The following is a 20624-nucleotide window of genomic DNA, read 5'->3' on the forward strand; positions in this document are numbered from 1 at the left end:
TTTTTACTAGTAATGGTGGCCATCTGCGATTTTTTGTGGGACTGCGACATTGCGGCGGACAGATCGGACCCCTGACTGACATTTTTGACACTTTTGGGGGGGGACCAGTGACATTACTACAGTAATCAGTGCTAAAAATATGCACTGTCACTGTAATAATGACACTGGCAGGTAAGGGGTGATCAAAGAGTTAAGTGTGAGCCTAGGGGGTGCTTTCTAACTGTGTGGGGGAGGGGCTTGTGAAATCAACACGGAGACCTGTGATCATAAATAGGAGGATCACAGGCGCTCTGTGTTCATTCCAGAGAGAACAACGGTCTGATGTGTTTACAACAGCAGACCGCTGTTCTGTCTCTACGTGGAGCGATCGCCGGTGCCTGGCTGAAATTGCGGCCGCTGTTCAGTGGATCGGCTTCCTTGCTTCCTAATGGGGGGCGGGCACGCACCTCTGGTGGCGCGTGCACGCCCCCAGGAGCGCTCCCGCGAACCAACATACCCATACGTCGGTTAGCGCAGCTGAGCCAGCCTGCCGCAGTATATCTGCGGCGGGCGGTCGGAAAAGTATTTAATATAAGTATGTTATATATGAACAGAAAACAGTATTTGTGTGGAAAGGGGAATACATTGATTGGTCTCATGATCATTTTGGATGCCTTATCCCTGATTGCTGATATTATTACATGATAGACTTGTATTGTGAACAATGTAACGTCCTCCATATTGGGGATCTCGGAGCTCGCTATAATCATTGCCGGGCTGGTAATCCGAGGAGACTGTACGATCTGTCTTCCCCCAGCTGGACTTGTCTGTATGGTGTCTCCTGAGAATGATGCCCCCCGGAGGTGTAGAGAGGGTTCTGCAAAATTTCAGCTGACTCCTAGAAAGAAATGTGACAGTCACTATTACCTGGAAATATCTTTTCTTCTATGTAGTCCATTATAGAGAATTAGAGAGAGCGCCACCAAGCTCCATTCAGTCCAGGAAGAATTTTATTTTTGCCAGATGGTAATCGTAAAAGCCAACGCGTTTCAACCCCCCCCCCCTTCATCAGGGCTAAGGAATAAAAGGAAACCTTTTTAACAGCATATGGGGAAACATTCTTCTGATGTTCTAGAACAGGGGTCTCCAAAGTGCAGCCCGGGGGCTGGATTCGGCCCATTGCTTGGCTTTATCCAGCCCCCAGGGAACTGTTCCTCTCACTGATACAAAACACTTTTCTTCCCTTCCCATTGACACCAATGATGGGGCACTATTCCTCCCACTGACACCAATGATGGGGCACTATTCCTCCCACTGACACCAATGATGGGGCACTATTCCTCCCACTGACACCAATGATGGGGCACTATTCCTCCCACTGATGATGGGGCACTATTCCTCCCACTGACACCAATGATGGGGCACTATTCCTCCCACTGACACCAATGATGGGACACTATTCCTCCCACTGACACCAATGATGGGGCACTATTCCTCCCACTGACACCAATGATGGAGCACTATTCTTCCCACTGACACCAATGATGGGACACTATTCCTCCCACTGACACCAATGATGGGACACTATTCCTCCCACTGACACCAATGATGGGACACTATTCCTTCCACTGACACCAATGATGGGGAACTATTCCTCCCACTGACACCAATGATGGGGCACTATTCCTCCCACTGACACCAATGATGGGGCACTATTCCTCCCACTGACACCAATGATGGGGCACTATTCCTCCCACTGACACCAATGATGGGGCACTATTCCTCCCACTGACACCAATGATGGGGCACTATTCCTCCCACTGATACCAATGATGGGGCACTATTTCTCCCACAGACACCAATGATGGGGCACTATTTCTCCCACAGACACCAATGATGGGGCACTATTCCTCCCACTTCCGGCTAAAAAAATTGTGACAAATCCATACCAGACCCTTTGGATTTGGAGGGGAACCTCACGCCACAAATAAAAAAATAAAAAAATGAATAAAAAAAAATGGCGTGGGCCCCCCCAAAAGCCATATCAGAACCTTATCCGAGGATGCAGCCTGGCAGGTCAGAAAGTGGAGGGGACGAAAGAGCGGGGGGGGGGGGGCGGTATCTGGGGTCCCCCTTTGTGATTCTAATAAGCCTCCCGCCCGCGGACCCTTACAACCACAGCCCAGGGTTGTGGATAAGAGGGTTGTCCCCCCATCAACATGGGCGGCTGCTTTGAGCACTGCCCCCCCACTCCAAAGCACCTTGTCCTGCACCCCCCTAGGTGAATAAGTATGGGGTACATCTTTTGACAATTCCTTTATTAAAAATAAGAAAACCGTGTCCCCTGATGGAGATCTGTTGTCAATAACGACGACGAAGCCACCGCCAGACCCAAAAAAACAAAAATTTAAAAAAGCTCAGCTCTCCACAAATTCTCTCGCGGACTGCCTGCTCTGCCGTATGACATTTGTTAAATGGCTATGGGGCGGTGCCAACCGACGACGTCACCTGGTAGCACTGCCCCACTGTGATATCATTGACCGGTGCATGCTGGGAGTTTTTTAAAGGGGGCTTCCAGATTCTAATAAGCCCCCCTGCCCGGAGAATGCCACAACCACAGCCCAGGGTTGTCGGGAAGAGGCCCTTGTCCCCATCAACATGAGGACAATATGCTTTGGGGTGGGTGGGGCAGAGCCCCCTGCCCCAAAGCACCCCCCATGTTGAGGGCATGTGGCCTGGTATGATTCAGCAGGGGGGGGCGCTCGCGCATACCCTCCCTTTCCTGACCTGCCGAAAAGGGGCTGCTCAGATAAGAGTCTGGTATGAATTTTGGGGTGAAACCCCACGCCATTTTTTTTTCTTTTTCATTTTGGTGTGGGGATCCCCTCCAAATCCGTGCCATTTTTTTCACAAACTTTTTAGCCAGCAATTCTTTTTTTTTTTTTACATTCAGCTGTCAGCGGGAAAACCCTGCTGACAGCTGATGACTCATTGGTTGTTAAGGACGCCGCGGCCAGCTTCCCGGCCTTGCTCTTTAGCAACCAGCTATAAAGAGTGTTTTTAAAGGGAAAAACAAAAAATGCAAAACGCATTAAAAAAAATGCATCACTTGCGTTTCTGGTGCAACTTTATTGAAGTCTATTACACGCAAAACACAATCTGCTGCGGAAAAAAAAAGTCCCTGATCCTTTCCAAAAACGCACCGGCTGAAAAACGCATACGTGTACCATAGGAAAGCCAAGGCTTTCCAGGGACTCTTACTCCTCATTGGATGAGACATTTGCTCCCGCTGCTGTCAATCAGAGCCAGTGAGCCAATCAGGAGAGGGAGGGAGGGCGGGCCATGCTGTGTGTGTGAATGGACATGCAGGGAGGAAGCCTGCTCGGGTGCCCCCATAGCAAGCTGTTTACTCTCCACTGGATGGAGATGGCTCTTAGGTAAGTATTAGGGGGGGGGACTGGAGGGCAGGGCCGGACAAGGGGTGGGCAGAAGGGACAGCTGCCCTGGGCGCAGATGAACAAGGGGGAAAAGAACAGACAGGGTGGTACGCCCATTCTTTTGCATGTATTAACAGTGAGGGAGGGGGTGCACTTCTGGGTAATTGCCCTGGGTGCTGGACGACCCTCTCCTGGTACTGCTGAAAACAGAAGCTTTTTTTACCTTTATGCATAGAATTTGAGCCTTTAGAACCACTTTAATGCAGAGCCCCAGCAACCCACCCACCAATGGGGTGTCGCCATGGCTCCCTGCACACACTGGGTGAGGACTCTCTCTGCATCATTGAGGACCACCTACTGCTGAGGGGAGATCCAAAGATGACCTGGTGTGTCAGGGGGCCAACCTAAAGATTTTTGGAAAAGAAAAAGTAAGTAAAAAAAAAATATATACACTGCTCAAAAAAATGAAAGAAACACTTTGAAAACACATCAGATCTGAATAGGGAAAAATATCATGCTGGGTATCTATACTGGTATGGACTGGGTAATGTGTTACGCTCTATACTGGTATGGACTGGGTAATGTGTTAGGATCTACACTGGTATGGACTGGGTAATGTGTTAGGATCTACACTGGTATGGACTGGGTAATGTGTTAGGATCTATACTGGTATGGACTGGGTAATGTGTTAGGATCTATACTGGTATGGACTGGGTAATGTGTTAGGATCTATACTGATATGGACTGGGTAATGTGTTAGGATCTATACTGGTATGGACTGGGTAATGTATTAGGATCTACACTGGTATGGACTGGGTAATGTGTTAGGATCTATACTGGTATGCACTGGGTAATGTGTTAGGATCTATACTGGTATGGACTGGGTAATGTGTTAGGATCTATACTGGTATGGACTGGGTAATGTGTTAGGATCTAAACTGGTATGGACTGGGTAATGTGTTAGGATCTATACTGATATGGACTGGGTAATGTGTTAGGATCTAAACTGGTATGGACTGGGTAATGTGTTAGGATCTATACTGGTATGGACTGGGTAATGTGTTAGGATCTATACTGGTATGGACTGGGTAATGTGTTAGGATCTATACTGGTATGGACTGGGTAATGTGTTAGGATCTATACTGATATGGACTGGGTAATGTGTTAGGATCTATACTGGTATGGACTGGGTAATGAGTTAGGATCTATACTGTTAATTTCATTACCAGAAAAGCAGCTGTAACTGAATAAAAAACCCCTCTGATACTTAACTGACCAGATCAATATCCCAGGAGTTTAATTGACTTGATGCTACACTCGCATTAAAAAGTGTTCCTTAAATTTTTTTGAGAAGTGTATAAATGCAGTAGAGGAGCCCCGGGGATAAAAGGGTGGTAAATTGGGTTTTCATGAATTGAGCTCCTTACTCTATGATGACATCACCATGAACCTAATCTCACCATCAGTGTAGCTGGAATTTCCTGGTAGATGGGGTCACCTTTATTACACGGATCATCTGATGGATTTTTGTTGGTGATGTAGATCATTACCGTCTTCTTCCCGGGCTCCACCTCTTCCGATTTCTATAAAACACAAAAATATGCTGTAGGAGGCATCAGGGCTACTATTAGAAAACCACAGGACCCCACAAATCCCCCTGATGGCCTTGGCACCATACAGGAGCCCGGCTGCGTGAATCGACGTACCTGTACATCACATCCTTTTCCTGGTCTGAGGTGAGCACTTGTGTGCCACTGGCGACCCACTCCTACTGTGTTTGGACACAGCAGCAGATAGATACAGCATCTCACAAAAGTAAGTACACCCCTCACATTTTTGTAAATATTTTATTCTATCTTTTCATGTGACAACACTGAAGAAATGACACTTTGCTACAATGTAAAGTAGTGAGTGTACAGCTTATATAACAGTGTAAATTTGCTGTCCCCTCAAAATAACTCAACACGCAGCTATTAATATCTAAACTGTTGGCAGCAAAAGTGAGTACACCCTTAAGTGAAAATGTCCAAATTGGGCCGAAAGTGTCAATATTTTGTGTGGCCACCATTATTTTCCAGCACTGCCTTAACCTTCATGGAGGGCATGGAGTTCACCAGAGCTTCACAGGTTGCCACTGGAGTCCTCTTCCACTCCTCCATGGTGACATCAAGGAGCTGGGGGATGTTAGAGACCTTGAGCTCCTCCATCTTCCATTTGAGGATGCCCCACAGGTGGTCAATAGGGTTTAGGTCTGGAGACATGCTTGGCCAGTCCATCGCCTTTACCCTCAGCTTCTTTAGCAAGGCAGTGGTCGTCTTGGAGGTGTGTTTGGGGTCGTTATCATGTTAGAATACTGTGTCATTTCTTCAGTGTTGTCACATGAAAAGATAGAATAAAATATTTACAAAAATGTGAGGGGTGTACTCACTTTTGTGAGATACTGTATTATGATAAATTCTGAAAAACGTTTCTATATGAAAAATTACCATAGACATAGTGGAGGTCACACACATGGGTGAAGGATAAAACCGAAAGAGTTGCTATTGCAGTGTGCCACAAAATCTTCCACCAAAGAGGTTGAACCTTCCCAAATGGTGACAATGTCATCTATGTACCTGCCTTAATAAATCATATTGAGACTAAAGGGATTGGTGTGCCATATATGCTCATTTTCCCAGAATCCCATGGTGAGATTTGCATAGCTCGGGGCAAAGTGACCTCCCATGGCAGTGCCTTTATATTGTAGGTAGTACTGGCCATCGAACTGAAAATAATTGTGGTCCACATAGACACGTGTGGCATCTAGGATAAAACGGGTTTGTTTTTCATTTAGTTGTGATTCCGTGGCAAGAAAGTGATCAACATCAGTAATACCTATGTCATGAGGTATGGATGTATACAATGAATTGACATCCAACGATACCCAGATGTATGATGGCTTCCATGTATAGGGGCGAAGTTGGTCCAAAAGATTAATACCATTACGAATATAGGAGGAAAGTGATGGGACTATGGGATGTAGAAAGAAATCTACGTACAAGGATTGTCATTTGGAAACCATCAGAGAGTTTACACTCAACATGCCTGTTTAACACTGCTCAATTGTGAATAGAACTGATGTAATTTTTAATAAATATTTTACTGTCTTTATATATTACTTCATGAAGTGGTCCCTGTTCTTATTTTGGTACGCCTAAACCTGTGGAGAGATACTCTCGAAAGGGGACAACAGGATTGGAATAGTATGTGTACAACCTATGCTGAACAGGAGTATTGCTGCTGTGTATGTGAGCGTTTTAGACCACCTATGATCTAGTGGTCCATTCCCAGGGGACCAGTTTTAATGGACAACTGTTGCACACAAGTTGTATTGTATAACATTCAGGTATGACTTTCAGGCAACTTCTAAAGGGTTAACATTGAAGTCTATGGCCCTCAAGTTGCATGAAAGTCAGACCACAGTAGTGCATGAACTACTTTGAAGTTGCTGCAACTTTAAGTTGCGCATTTATGAATGGGTATCATTGTAAAACATGGGGACTGACAGTTGCACAAGTTGTGCAACTTGTCATGCACAAAGTTGCATGACAAGTTGCACAAGTGTGAATGGAGCCTTAGTTTACCATGGTGTTTGGTGAAGGATTATCATCTTACTTGCAAGCTATCTTCATTGGACACCTTGGTGCTCCTTGGGAATTGTGAACTTCTTTTTGGACATTTATTAGCATTGCATTTTCTTTTATAAAACAATACAGACCTGATCGCGGTTGTAGAAATATGGGGCAACTTTGGAAACAGCGACCACAGGTCCATTAGTTTCAGTATAAATCACAGAAATAGGAAACACAAGGGTAACACAAGGACACTGATCTCCAAAAGAGCCAAATTTCCTAAATTGCGCTCTTTGCTAGATGAGATTGGTAATTAGATTGAGATTTGCTAGCTTGATTGGGATAATATCCTAGGAAGAAAATACACGGAGGAAAAATGGGAGAGCATACTAAATAAAGGTATTGGCCAGTGCATTCCAATGGAAAATAGGTTTAAAAGAGCTAAAATAAATCCTTGGTGGCTAAACTCCAATGTAAAAATGTATATAAAGCAACAGAAAAGGCCTTAAAAAAATACAAGGCGGAGGTGTAATTGTTAGCATTCCAACATTACCAAGAATGCAGTAAGAAATGTAAGAGCGCAATCAGGGCGACTAAGATAGAACACAAAAGGCACATAGCGAAAGAGAGTAAGAAAAAACCCAATAAATTCTTTAAGTATATAAATAGTTAGAAAGAACATATTGGGACCCATAAAGAATGAAGAAGGGAATTTGGCTAGGTTTTGAATGTATTTGTCTTCACAAAGGAAAGGGGGAGGGGGAGATACAGTAACCTAGGCTGTAATGTTAATGTTAATAACACATCACAGGAAGCACCCTACAGAAACTCAGTCAGGTGATTGCTAGACCATTGTTTCTAATTTTTATGGACAGTTTACTGAGGGGAATGGTACCAGCTGATTGGAGAAAAGCCAACGTGGCACCAATATATATATAAAAGGGCCGAGACATATCCCTGGGAACTACAGGCCAGTTAGCCTAACATCAGTAGTCTGCAAGCTATTGGAGGGGATGATAAGAGACTATATACAAGATTTTAGTAATAAAGAAACAGTATCATTAGTAGTAATCAGCATGGATTCATGAAGAATCGTTTACCAATCTATTAACCTTCTATGATGAAGTGAGCTGCCATCTAGATAAAGGAAGGCCTGTGGATGTGGTGTATCAGGATTTTGAAAAGGCATTTATTACAGTTCCCCACAAATGTTTACTGTACAAACTAAGGTTAGTAGGGATGGACCATAGGGTGAGTACCGTGATTAAAAACTAGCTATGGGGGTGAGTCCAAAGGGTGGTGATAAATTGCGAGTATTCAGAATGGTCTGTTGTGGAAAGTGGGGTCCCTCAAGGATCTGTCCTGGGATCAATCCTGTTCAATTTATTCATAAATGAACTAGAGGATGGGATAAAACAGCTCAATCTCAGTATTTGTAGATGATACAAAGCTAAGCACGGCAATAACTTCTACGCAGGATGTAAAAACATTGCAAGAAGACCTGAACAAAATAATGGGGTTGGGAAACTACATGGCAAATGAGGTTTCCTGTTGAAAAATGTAAGGTACTGCATTTGGTTGCCAAAAATATGGGGGAGAACCTCTGGGGGGGAGCTAGAATAGAAAAGGACCTGGGGGTCCTAGTAGATGATAGGCTCAACGATGCCAGGCTGCTGCAAGCAAAGTCAACAGAATACTGGCATGTATTAAAAAGGTAAAGATAATAAACGATAATACGATAATTCTCCCAGTCTACAAGACTCTGGTCCGGCCACATCTGGAGTATGCTGTCCAGTTCTGGGCACCGGTCCTCAGGAAGGATGTGCTGGAACTGGAGAGAGTCCAGAGAAGGGCAACAAAGCTAATAAAGAGAATGGAGGACTTCAGCTATGGGGAAGACTACAAGCATTGAACTTATTCTCAGTTGAGAAGAGACGCTTGAGAGGGGATAGATATCAATGTACAAATACAGGCGGTCCCCGGGTTACAAACAAGATAGGGACTGTAGGTTTGTTCTTAAGTCGAATTTGTTTGTATGTCGGAACGGATACAATTTTTAAGTGTAGCCCCAGCCAAAAAAATAATTTTTAAGTTTTTTGGATAGCATATGGAAGGGTTAACACCCCTGTACCATTTGTTTTGCTGTCTGTACCCCAGTTCAGACGGTTTCACCTCACTTTCTGTTCCTATGACAACTAGATTTTGAAAATTATGGGTTGTTGAGGAAACAAGGATTGGTGATAAAGCTTCAGTGGAGACACCTTTTTCCCATGAGAACTCTTAGAGGAGTGAATTTCCCTTCCTAGGGGTAGATTTCTCCTCACTTCCTGTTTTCTCCCTCCGTATGTAAGTAGGAGTCGTTTGTAAGTTTGTAAGATGTTTGTAACCCGGGGACCGCCTGTACCGAACTGGTGACCCTAGCATAGGGAACAAACTTTTCAGTGAAAGGAGATTTAAAAAGACATGCGGCTATTTATTAAAATTGGAAGAGAAATGGTTTAACCTTAAACTGCATAGAGGGTTCTTTACTGTCAGAGCGGTAAGGATGTGGAATTCTCTTCTACAAGCAGTGGTATCAGCAGGGAGCATCGATAGTTTAAAAAAACTATTATTTGGGCACCTTAACGACCTCAACATACAGGCGTATACGATGTACTATTGACATAAACACACACACACACATCATAGGTTGAACTGGATGGACGGGTGTCTTTTTTCAACTTTACTAAGTATGTAACTATGTAAGTTTAGAGAATTTGTTTCACCACAGGTGAGGTTAGAGAATTTATATTGGGATATATCATTCTTTTTGCACATGGTGTGTAATTCACTGTATACCAACTGGTTAAAACTTTCCAGGTAGTGTCCTTTGGCTTGAGTAGGATAGAATACGGATTTGGGTCTGTAGTGAGTATGTTGGATTGGTGGAGGTAATTCGGTACAGATGTCAGTATATGAAATTTTATTTTCAACATTTAACTCTTCCAAGATCTGGAGAATGTCATTATCGGGGGGAGTCCATGTAATGGTTCTTGGAAAGTTCCTGTTGTGATGGGACACAGGGCCCGGGGGATCACTGTGAGCTTTGTTGTTGTAGTATCATTGAACTGTGAGGTTTCTTAACCACTTAAGCCCCGGAAGATTTTACCCCCTTCCTGACCAGGGCCTATTTTGCGATTCGGCACTGCGTGACTTTAACGGACAATTGCGCGGTCGTGCGTCGCTGTACCTAAACAAATTTGACGTCCTTTTTTTCCCACAAACAGAGCTTTCTTTTGGTGGTATTTGATCACCTGTGCGCTTTTTACTTTTTGTGCTATAAACAAAAAAAGAGCGACAATTTTGCAAAAATAACAATATTTTTCACATTTTTTGATATGAAATTCCCCCCAAAAAAAAATGTAAAAATCAAAATTTTTTAAACATTTTAGGCCAATTTGTTTTCTGCTACATATGTCGGGGAAAAAAAAAATCGCAAAAAGCGTATTTTGATTGGTTTGCGCAAAAGTTATTGCGTTTACTAACTAAGGGAAAGATTTTTGTCATTTTTGTTGTTTTTTTTTTAACGAGTAATGGCGGCGATCTGCGATTTTTTTTGCGGGACTGCGACATTGCGGCGGACAGATCGGACCCTTGACTGACATTTTTGACACTTTTGGGGTTACCAGTGACATTACTACAGTAATCAGTGCTATACATATGCACTGTTACTGTAAAAATTACACTGGCAGTGAAGGAGTTACCATTATTGGAGAGGGAGGGGTTAAGTGTGTCCCTAGGGGCGTGTTTCTAACTGTGATTGGCTGTGGCTACTAGTGTAAGAACAGAGATCAACGGTCCTACATAGTAGAACCGTGTGATCTCCATTCTTACACAGGGAAGAATGACAGACAGCTTTGTTTACATTAGCCGCCTGCCTTTCTTCTGGTGTATTGGACAATCGCGAGTGGGGGGGTACGTGACCGCGCGGGAGCGCGGTCATGGCGGCGCATGCTCGCTCCCTAGAGCCTCACAGGCTAGCGTCGTAGTCCTACGTCGCTTTGCCTATGAGGGGCTGACCGCCGCAGTAAATAGTCATGCGGCGGTCGGCAAGCAGTTAAAAAACAAGGGGTTTGGGCTGGGTGGTCAGAGCGAAGTTAAGATCTTGCTTTGTGCACTGGTGCACAGTCATGTTGGAACAGGAAGGGGCCATCATCAAACTGTTCCCACAAAGTTGGGAGCATGAAATTGTCCAAAATGTCTTGGTATGCTGACTTCTTAAGAATTCCCTTTACTGCAACTAGGGGGCCAAAACAAACCCCTGAAAAACAACCCTTCACCATAATCCCCCCCAACCCCCTTCACCAAATGATTTGGACCAGTGCACAAAGCAAGGTCCATAAATACACAGATGAGCGAGTCTTTGGTGGAGGAACTTGAACGGTCCTGACTTCAACCCGATAGAACACCTTTGGGATGAATTAGAGTGGAGATGGCGACCCAGGCCTTCACGTCCAACATCAGTGCCTGACCTCACAAATGCGCTTCTGGAAGAATAATCAAACATTCCCATAGACACTCCTAAACCTTGTGGACAGCCTTCCCAGAAGAGTTGAAGCTGTTATAGCTGCAAAGGGAGGGCCAACTCAATATTGAACCCTACGGACTAAGACTGGGATGCCATTAAATGATAGAGAAACATGGACATACAACTAATGGTATAAAACAAAACATTAATACCCCCCAATAGGGGCACTTATTTGCACTTTTAAAGACTTATTGTGATTGTTATGTTATGTTATTTCATACAGTATAATCCTTTACATACCAGAACAGATCCATGGCTTATATGAATGTTAGTCCCCCCCAATTCCTCCCGATTGCCTAGAATAAATTCATACAAAGAAGATGTTAGTGGGAGTAAAGAATGAGAAACCACACAAGTCACTATTCTTCTGGTTTATACAATAGAGCAAAAAATTGATCTTTTACTGACACAACTAGAGGTAAAAGTTATCTTAATGGTTGCCGGGGGGCATTGGTAGACCCTCACCCAGGTCACATGCCCCAGGTCTCCTACTGAGTGCCCGAGGTCTCTTCTGAGATATGGAGATGATGCATTCTATCCATTATACAGCTTTGAAAAATGTTTACTTTTCAATCCATCTCCTATTTATTTTGCTAGCAAAATGTGAAATTACAGTTTATAGACTGGTCTTACAAATGACCAGTGTTGAACAAGATTCATGTCCCCCATTATCCTAATGGAGTTCACCACAAAGTTCAAGCAACGTTTTTTAACCACTTTACCACCGGAGGATTTTGCTGTGCGACTTTAACTGACAATTGCGCGGTCGTGCGACGCCGTACCCAAATGAAATTTACGTCCTTTTTTTCCCACAAACAGAGCTTTCTTTTGATGGTATTTGATCACCTGTGCGATTTTTACTTTTTGCGCTATAAACAAAAAAAGAGCGTAAATTTTGAAAAAACAACAATATTTTTAACATTTTTTTATATGAAATTCCCCCCAAAAAAATGTAAAAATCAAATTTTTTTTTAATTTTTGGCCAATTTGTTTTCTGCTACCTATGTTTGGTAAAAAAAATCACAATAAGCGTATTTTGATTGGTTTGCGCAAAAGATATTGCGTTTACTAACTAAGGGAAAGATTTCTGTCATTTTTTGTGTTTTTTTTTTTTAACGAATAATGGCGGCAATCTGCGATTTTTTTTGTGGGACTGCAACATTGCGGCGGAAAGATCGGACCCTTGACTGACATTTTTGACACTTTTGGGGGTACCAGTGACATTTCTACAGTAATCAGTGCTATAAATATGCACTGTTACTGTAAAAATGACACTGGCAGGGAAGGGGTTCATTTTATGCCTGATGCTTACTAACGTGTGTGGGGGGAGGTGACTGAGTGACACAGGGACAGATCGCATGTTCAGCTATGCCGAACCCTGCAATCTGTCACTGTTTGTCACTTAGGAGATCCACCGCTCTGTTTACACAAGCGGGCGGATCTTCAAACTCGATTCCCCGACGATCGGCGCCGCTCCTCCCCTGGCCCGACTCCCGCTGTGACTGAAAACAGCGGGAGCGCACCTCCGGCGGCGCGCGAGCGCCGCCTACAGGGAGAGGAGTCCAGCGAAGTAGGTTTACGTCGCTGGACGGAATCAAGCCACTTTGCCGCAGTACAGTCAACGTGACTGGTCGGCAAGTGGTTAATGGACAAATAGGGCCAATACGGGGCAGTCAGACAGAGTCAAAGAAGAGCTACAGACTCCATCATTAACTCATTGGCTGATCCACCCTGCTACAGGGGCTGGATCGGTCAGAAGGTGGAATTCCAACTGGTTGGAAGGCCACAAATAGTCCATTTGGAGATTAAGCAGTGCCATCTTTACAAGTCTGGCAGCCAGTGTTTTGTGGTGTAGGATCTGCAGGAACATGAGCTGAGTCTGCTGTCCACAGTCAATGTTCCTGTGGTAAAAATGAAGGAGATATGTCTGTTTTCAAATACAAAAAAGCTTACATACTACATACTGTATATAACACATGAGGATTAAATAGGCACTTCCAGTGGCCTCAAAATTAGAGGTTACTATCATCAAGTGACCATCAGCATGCCTGCCTACTCCCCACTATGGATGAACCAAACTGCCTTGGATTTGCTTTGAACAAGGTTCAGGGAATTTCAGAGTTAGGATGCTGAACCCTAACGTCGTTGAGATCAAGGGGAGCCAAATTTGTCAAATACAGTTGTCCATTTTCAGGGCTAATAGGCAAGGATTTGTCAATAAATAGCATGGTGAGCTGGGTGCTAACCTAGGGACCAATGCAAGAATGTTTAAAAACAATTCCATTCAGTCATAAGCAGTGATTTTTTTTATCCCTATAATGAAACATTAAAAATTCCCAAATTCTTTAAATAATGGCACACGTTGGTCACTAGTGCACAATGTGCCCTCTTAAATTGATCTGGTATGCATTCTTTTTTATTTTGAGGTTGGGTCAACACCATTTTTTTTTTATTTTCTTGCTTCTTGCAGTAGGATGTGTTTAAGGATCTGCTCTGTATTCTAGAGGACCTTGTGGGGGGGAAGGGGGGGGGACACTGGATCTGTGTGCCAGTGTAAGCTGGAAAAATGAGCACTGACTAGAAATGTAACGTGACTCATTGAGCATTGTGACGAACGCCCATTTGCTGGGATGCTCGCCAGGGGCTACTGGAGGTGTGTGGAGGCCAGACTCCTGCCCACGGACTATGGGCCCTGGATTGTAGGGGAGTGCACCTCTGTGTGGGGGTATATGCTGGGGGACAATGGGAGTAGTGTTGCTTTGGACTCAAATCCATGTCACCCCAAGATACAGACTCAGACTGGGATCAATGTTACAGGCCTAAAGCTGCCTGTTGCAGCAGAGGACTTCTCCACACATTGAGAGACTAAAGAGATGCTAATGACGTCTACTGTGGGGATGTGTATTGACAGTTATAATAAGGTGTGTTGAAAATGGAGACGGGCAGTCTGAAAGCCTATGTCTTCTGCTTTCATCTGTTTCGAGGTGAAGTGTATTCGTGTGAATGTGTATTCGGCTATGTTTGGGCTGGTTGTTTGTGGAGTCAATTATGATAATGCTAATCCTGTCTGAGCCTGCAATGTCATTCACCTGTGTCTATAGACAAATATGTATACAGCGCTATATAAAATCAAATAAAGTGACAATGTGCATCATATAAATCAATAAATTCGCTTACAGTGCAAAATATATTCCTCTTAGGTGCAATATATAATGTCCATAAAGTGCATTCAAAGTAAAGTGCATAAGAGTCCACTAAAATATAAATATAACCGTGGTTTAAAATTCAATAAAGTGCTTGATATATGTTTTCATATAAAAGTGCAAGTGACATCACCACTGTTTAGCCACCAGATGGCCTCTCACCTCACTGAAGCATTAAACCAGCATTAAATCCTCAATAAAAAATTCACCTGTGTCTGTCCAGATGGCCAGGTATGTTAAGTATGTTCTGTATACAATACATTTGCATGATGTAACCAAGCACCTAAAACTGTATATATTGGAAGTGAGTTGGTGAATAAAGTGTCATTTGTTTTACCCTTCATTGAGTTTAGGCTGATGTTTGTGGGGAATTGAGGGGCCAGATCACTGCATCACATGAGATTCTGGAGACCTAAGACAGAAATACTTGGTCCAAGTATTGGGGATCTGTTACAAGCATCAACCCACAAGTCCAGTTATTGCAGGGTGAAGATTTTGGGGTGCTGGATACCCAAGGCGCAAACACTGAGAAGAGCTTTCTGAGAATCTCAGCAGTGACAACCCCTTTAGCAGCAGCCTTGCTATAGCACAGATAATTAGGGATGGCCAAAAATCTGATGACCCTGCACGAGCAGTCACAGTCCAATTATAGCACCATGGGACTTCTGTCCCCAGAATAACAGTTTCACAATATCTTAAGCTGTAGGCAATGGGTCCTTCTCATGTCCAGGTGGTAGCTTCTGTCAAACTCCCCATCAACCCTTCAGTGGGAGATCCTTCTCCAGCCCAACTTTAACAGGTGCTCTTCTTCAGACCTCCAGTCCATAACACATGCTGGGAACTAACAACTTCTCACACATTGTCCTCCTCCTAGGTGTGGACCCGCAGCAACAAGCCCTGTGCCCAGTTATTTTATCCTCAGCCAGGCTTCTGTCCAAATATTTATCCTCTTCCAAGCCATAACTTTTGAGCTGGCCTCTCAGGGATTAGCTGGGTTAGATAAATATTCATAACTCCAGAGGTTGACCCTCTCACACTATTTTCTGGAACATTCTTCCACCAACAAGCAGGAGCAATCAACCTCCGGGTTTGGGGAGAAACTGTAGAACTCTGGTAAAACCCAAGACTTGGACCTGGATATAGCTCAGCCATAACATAATAAATTCACCTATTGTCCAAGCAGGGGCACTAAACTTGGGTAATTGTCACCATCTATAGAAAAATAAACCTCAAAAAACCCATTACAGAATTACATGTCATGTATAAAGGGATCTAAGTCTATTATTTCAATCAACAACACTACAAATCACGTAGATAACTGCAAATAGATTATTATAGGGACCCTATAGGTGTCAATGGGTATTTCATATAAGCCAAAACCAAGTAACATCTAAGTCCAATCCCAATATAAATAAAATGTATATTTATTGACAAATCAACATAAAAACTTGTCACGTAAAAGTGTACACCAAATCCCCCGTACCTGAACATAGAACCTCCTAGTAATATCGCAACTATTATTCACAGCTTCAACGATGGGATATGATATTATGAACTCTACCTCTTCCTCAGTCTGCTTCCTCAGAAGACATGGAGATTACAGATTATTTGTACTTTTTGCACATCCAAATTTACAAAAACAATATACAATAGAGCAGGGGTCCAAGGGTGTAAGGTAGAGCAGATTCTCTCAGAAAACCAGTTCAGACTTATGCTCATGCGTATTGCACTGCTGCTCATACGTCTGGGCAAATGGGGAAATACCAGACGTGGAAACAACAACAAAAAAAAGGGAGCACCGACCTCGGGCAACCTTTGACTTAAACGCGTAAGCTTTTGGATGCTGGCTGGGCAATGTGGGTCTTGAGGTAGTCCTGTCAGCACTCTTTTACATGTTGGTGCGCCCTTTCTTTGGTTGTTGTTTCAAGTGCTTGCAAGGATGCCCACAAGTCCTGTGAGGGCACCAAGACCTTTGGCATCACACGTATCAGTCAGGCAAGCAGAAAAGAGAGATACATACAGTATATATGTAGCACCCGCCTAGGTAGGTGCTAGATTGTGCATCGTTTTTGGGTTTCTCTGCTTAACAGGGGGGATTGTTAGGGAAATATAAGTACTCTCTGCCTTACAGGGAGCAGCAGTGATCCATTGATAGGGTCTGTTCAGTGTGATCAGATGCTGCTCATGCTGTCTGCCTGTTTCACACTGGTTAAAAAGGAAGGGGCATATTGGACAGTAGAAGGAAACATGACAAATGGGAGCATGGGTGTAGATACAACCCTGGCCATTGGCAGAGGAAGGTGCTTGCTGGGTGACTGTATTTATACCAAGAGAGCATGTGTGCACGGGGTCTTTGGCTGGAGAATGGGGTCCGGGAGGAAGGGGGGTCGCTGTCCCTCCTCTGTACAGGCTGCCATGCGGCCTCAGGTGGTCGACCTGATGGCCAGAGTTGCAGAAGCTGAAACCCAGATGTCCTGCAGAGCTTACTGGGAGGGGGATACACCTAGAAGGATCTGTTCCTGGCTACTGTGAGTACAGACCTACGTTTAGGGGCCTGTTCTGAGAGGGCCATCCCTTTAAGCTAGTAAAGTCAGTGGATGGGTGCCAGCTAAAGGGGATACTGGTTAGTGTCCTGAAGAATCAGTGTTTGTTGAGTCTGCTGCCAGAGCGAGCAAAGAACTTATTCTTTCATACAAATGCAGTATGGTTCATCAGAGGGTCTGCTATTCAGCTAAACCTAATGAGTCCAAGTGAGAGTTGTCCTCATCTGTACATAGTTAACCACTTTACCACCGGAGGATTTTGCTGTCTTACGTCTGGGCCACTTTTTGCGATTCGGCACTGTGCAAATTTAACTGACAATTGCGCAGTCATGCAACGCCGTACCCAAACGAAATTTACGTCCTTTTTTCCCCACAAACAGAGCTTTCTTTTGGTGGTATTTGATCACCTGTTTGATTTTTACTTTTTGCACTATAAACAAAAAAATAGCGACAATTTTGAAAAAATAACAATATTTTTCACATTTTTTAATATGAAATTCCCCCCCAAAAAAATGGTAAAAAAAATCGCAATAAGCGTATTTTGATTGGTTTGCGCAAAAGTTATTGCATTTACTAACTAAGGGAAAGATTTCTGTAGTTTTTTTTTTTTTTATTAACCACTTAAGCCCCGGAGGATTTGGCTGCTAAACGACCAGAGGGTATTTTGCGATTCGGCACTGCGTGACTTTAACGGACAATTGCGCAGTCGTGCGACGCTGTACCTAAACGAATTTGGCGTCCTTTTTTTCCCACAAACAGAGCTTTCTTTTGGCGGTATTTGATCACCTGTGCGATTTTTTGATCACGCGCTATAAACAAAAAAAGAGCGTAAATTTTGCAAAAATAACAATATTTTTCCCTTTTTTTTATATGAAATTCCCCCAAAAAAAAATGTAAAAATCAAAATTTTTTAATATTTTCGGCCAATTTGTTTTATGCTACCTATGTTTGGTAAAAAAAATCGCAAAAAGCGTATTTTGATTGGTTTGCGCAAAAGTTATTGCGTTTACTAACAAAGGGAAAGATTTTTGTCATTTTTGTTGTTTTTTTTTTTAACGCGTAATGGCGGCGATCTGCGATTTTTTTTGCGGTACTGCGACATTGCGGCGGAAATATCGGACCCTTGACTGACATTTTTGACACTTTTGGGGTTACCAGTGACATTTCTACAGTAATCAGTGCTATATATATGCACTGTTACTGTAAAAATACACTGGTAGTGAAGGGGTTAACTTTATTTGAGAGGGAGGGGCTGTGTGTGTCCCTAGGGGCGTGATTCTAACTGTGATTGGCTGTGGCTTCAACTGTATGCAGAGTGATCAATGGATCTACATAGTAGATCCATGTGATCAGCTCTCATACAGAGAGGAGAATGACAGGCAGCTTGTTTACACAAGCTGCCTGACTTTCTCCCTCTCCCCCGCCGATCGCAGAGTGGCCGGCGGCGATCGGGTCCGCCGGTCACACGCGCGGGGGGGTCCGTGACCACGCGGGAGCGCGCCTCCGGCGGGGCGCGCTCCCTCCCTAAACCCTCACAGGCGACGTAGACCTACGTCACTTTGCCTGTGAGGGGCTGACCGCCGCCGTAGATAGTCGTGCGGCGGTCGGCAAGTGGTTAACGAGTAATGGCGGCGATCTGCAATTTTTTTTTTTGCGGGACTGCGACATTGCGGTGGACAGATCGGACTCTTGACTGACATTTTTGACACTTTTGGGGGTACCAGTGACATTTCTACAGTAATCAGTGCTATAAATATGCACTGTTACTGTAAAAATGACACTGGCAGGGAAGGGGTTAATTTTTATTGGTGATCAAGGGGTTAATGTATGCCTGGTGCTTACTGATGTGTGTGAGGGGAGGGGACTATGTGACACAGGGACAGATCGCAGGTTCAGCTATGCTGAACCCTGCAATCTGACCCTGCCTGTCACTTAGGAGATCCGCCCGCTTTGTTTACACAAGCGGGCCGATCTCCACACTCGATTCCCCGACGATCGGGGAAGAGTGGCGGTGATCACCGCCGGTCCTCCCCTGGCCCGACTCCCGCTGTGACTGAATACAGCGGGAGCCGCCGACAGAGGGGAATGTCTGGTAACGTAGGTCTACATCGCCAGACGTTATCGAGCCACTTTGCCGCAGTAGAGCTCTAGTGAGGGATTTGTATTGGGTATTGGGATGGGGAATTTGAGGGACGGCAGGGGAGAAGAATTGTTCTAGGAGGAGAAATTTGTGTGCTGGGAGTAGTAAATCGAGGGGACTTGTGTTGGGAGAGGGGATGGGGAAGAAAATGTGTGCTAGGAGGGGGAATTTGTTTTTTTTTTTGCTAGAAAAGGTAATATGGTAGGGTAGAGGGGATTTGAGCTAGGAGGAAATTGTTTTTTTTTTTTGGGGGGGGGGGGTGATTGGGAAGAATTTATGCTGAGAGGGGGGATTTGTGCTCAGAGGGGAAATTTAAGGGGTGGAGAATTTGTAATAGGGGGGATTTTTTTTTTCGGGGAGTGGATTTAACCTGGGGGCATATGGGGAATGGGAGGATTTGACCCTGGGGGTTGGGGGGAGGGGCAAACATTTATGCTGGGAAGGAGATTTCAGCAAGGGGCGGATTTTTATTGGGAAGAGGGGGGGGATTTATGCTTAGGGAGTAAGCATGCAGATTAGTGCTTGATTTTCGGGGGTGGGGATTTTTGCTGACATATAATGCTCATACATCTTGAGGGGAGGGGGTCACAATTTGGCATGTTCGCCTTTGGCTCTAGTTACTTTGTCCCGGCACTGGCCCCATCCACCAAGCCATGAACTTTTTTTTTTTACTGGGATTGTACTTGGATGTTATTTGTGTTTTGGGATATCCATTGGCCCCTTTAAAGTCCCTTCAACAACAACCACCCAGTCAATACGCTCTTCCTTACGTTTAAGTTTCCAATTTTTTCTCCACAGAAGAAAAACACAAGTTGCCAGAATGAGGACAGCTGTAATGAGGGAAGGGACCAAGATCATCATCATCTTCCTGTAAAAGAAAGGAAGTAAAAGAGAGATTACACTGACCATCACATGAAGATAGTAGCGCCCTCCAGTGGTGAATATGCTGACAGTGTTATAGGATGTTTCTCAGGAGCACATGACTATGTTCCTTTGGCTCCCCCAAACATTACCCCTAGTCAGTGCTTTAAGTGGCCCAAAAGAGGTGCCGGTACTCTATTGGCACTTTTCCACTGCAAGTACCGGCTCGTACCGGCTCGGCTCTACTCGGCCCTGCTTGGCCCGGTTTGCTTTTCCACTGCTG

At 44.2% G+C, this 20624-nt stretch overlaps 1 protein-coding gene across 1 annotated transcript; it reads right to left on the reverse strand.

The window, feature by feature from the left end:
- Positions 1–704: 704 nt before the first annotated feature.
- LOC309566440 (uncharacterized protein) lies at positions 705–20472 on the reverse strand. Its single transcript, XM_082271584.1, has 4 exons — positions 20251–20472; positions 11835–11890; positions 4877–4999; positions 705–877 (listed from the first exon to the last, which is right to left on the reverse strand). The coding sequence occupies exons 1-4, from the start codon at positions 20387–20389 to the stop codon at positions 746–748; spliced, it is 450 nt and encodes a 149-aa protein (XP_082127710.1). The 5' UTR covers positions 20390–20472; the 3' UTR covers positions 705–745.
- Between the last annotated feature and the right edge of the window lie 152 nt (positions 20473–20624).

Source organism: Pelophylax lessonae, assembly GCF_965119305.1.
Source record: "Pelophylax lessonae genome assembly, chromosome: 1".
NCBI classification, from domain to species: domain Eukaryota; kingdom Metazoa; phylum Chordata; class Amphibia; order Anura; family Ranidae; genus Pelophylax; species Pelophylax lessonae.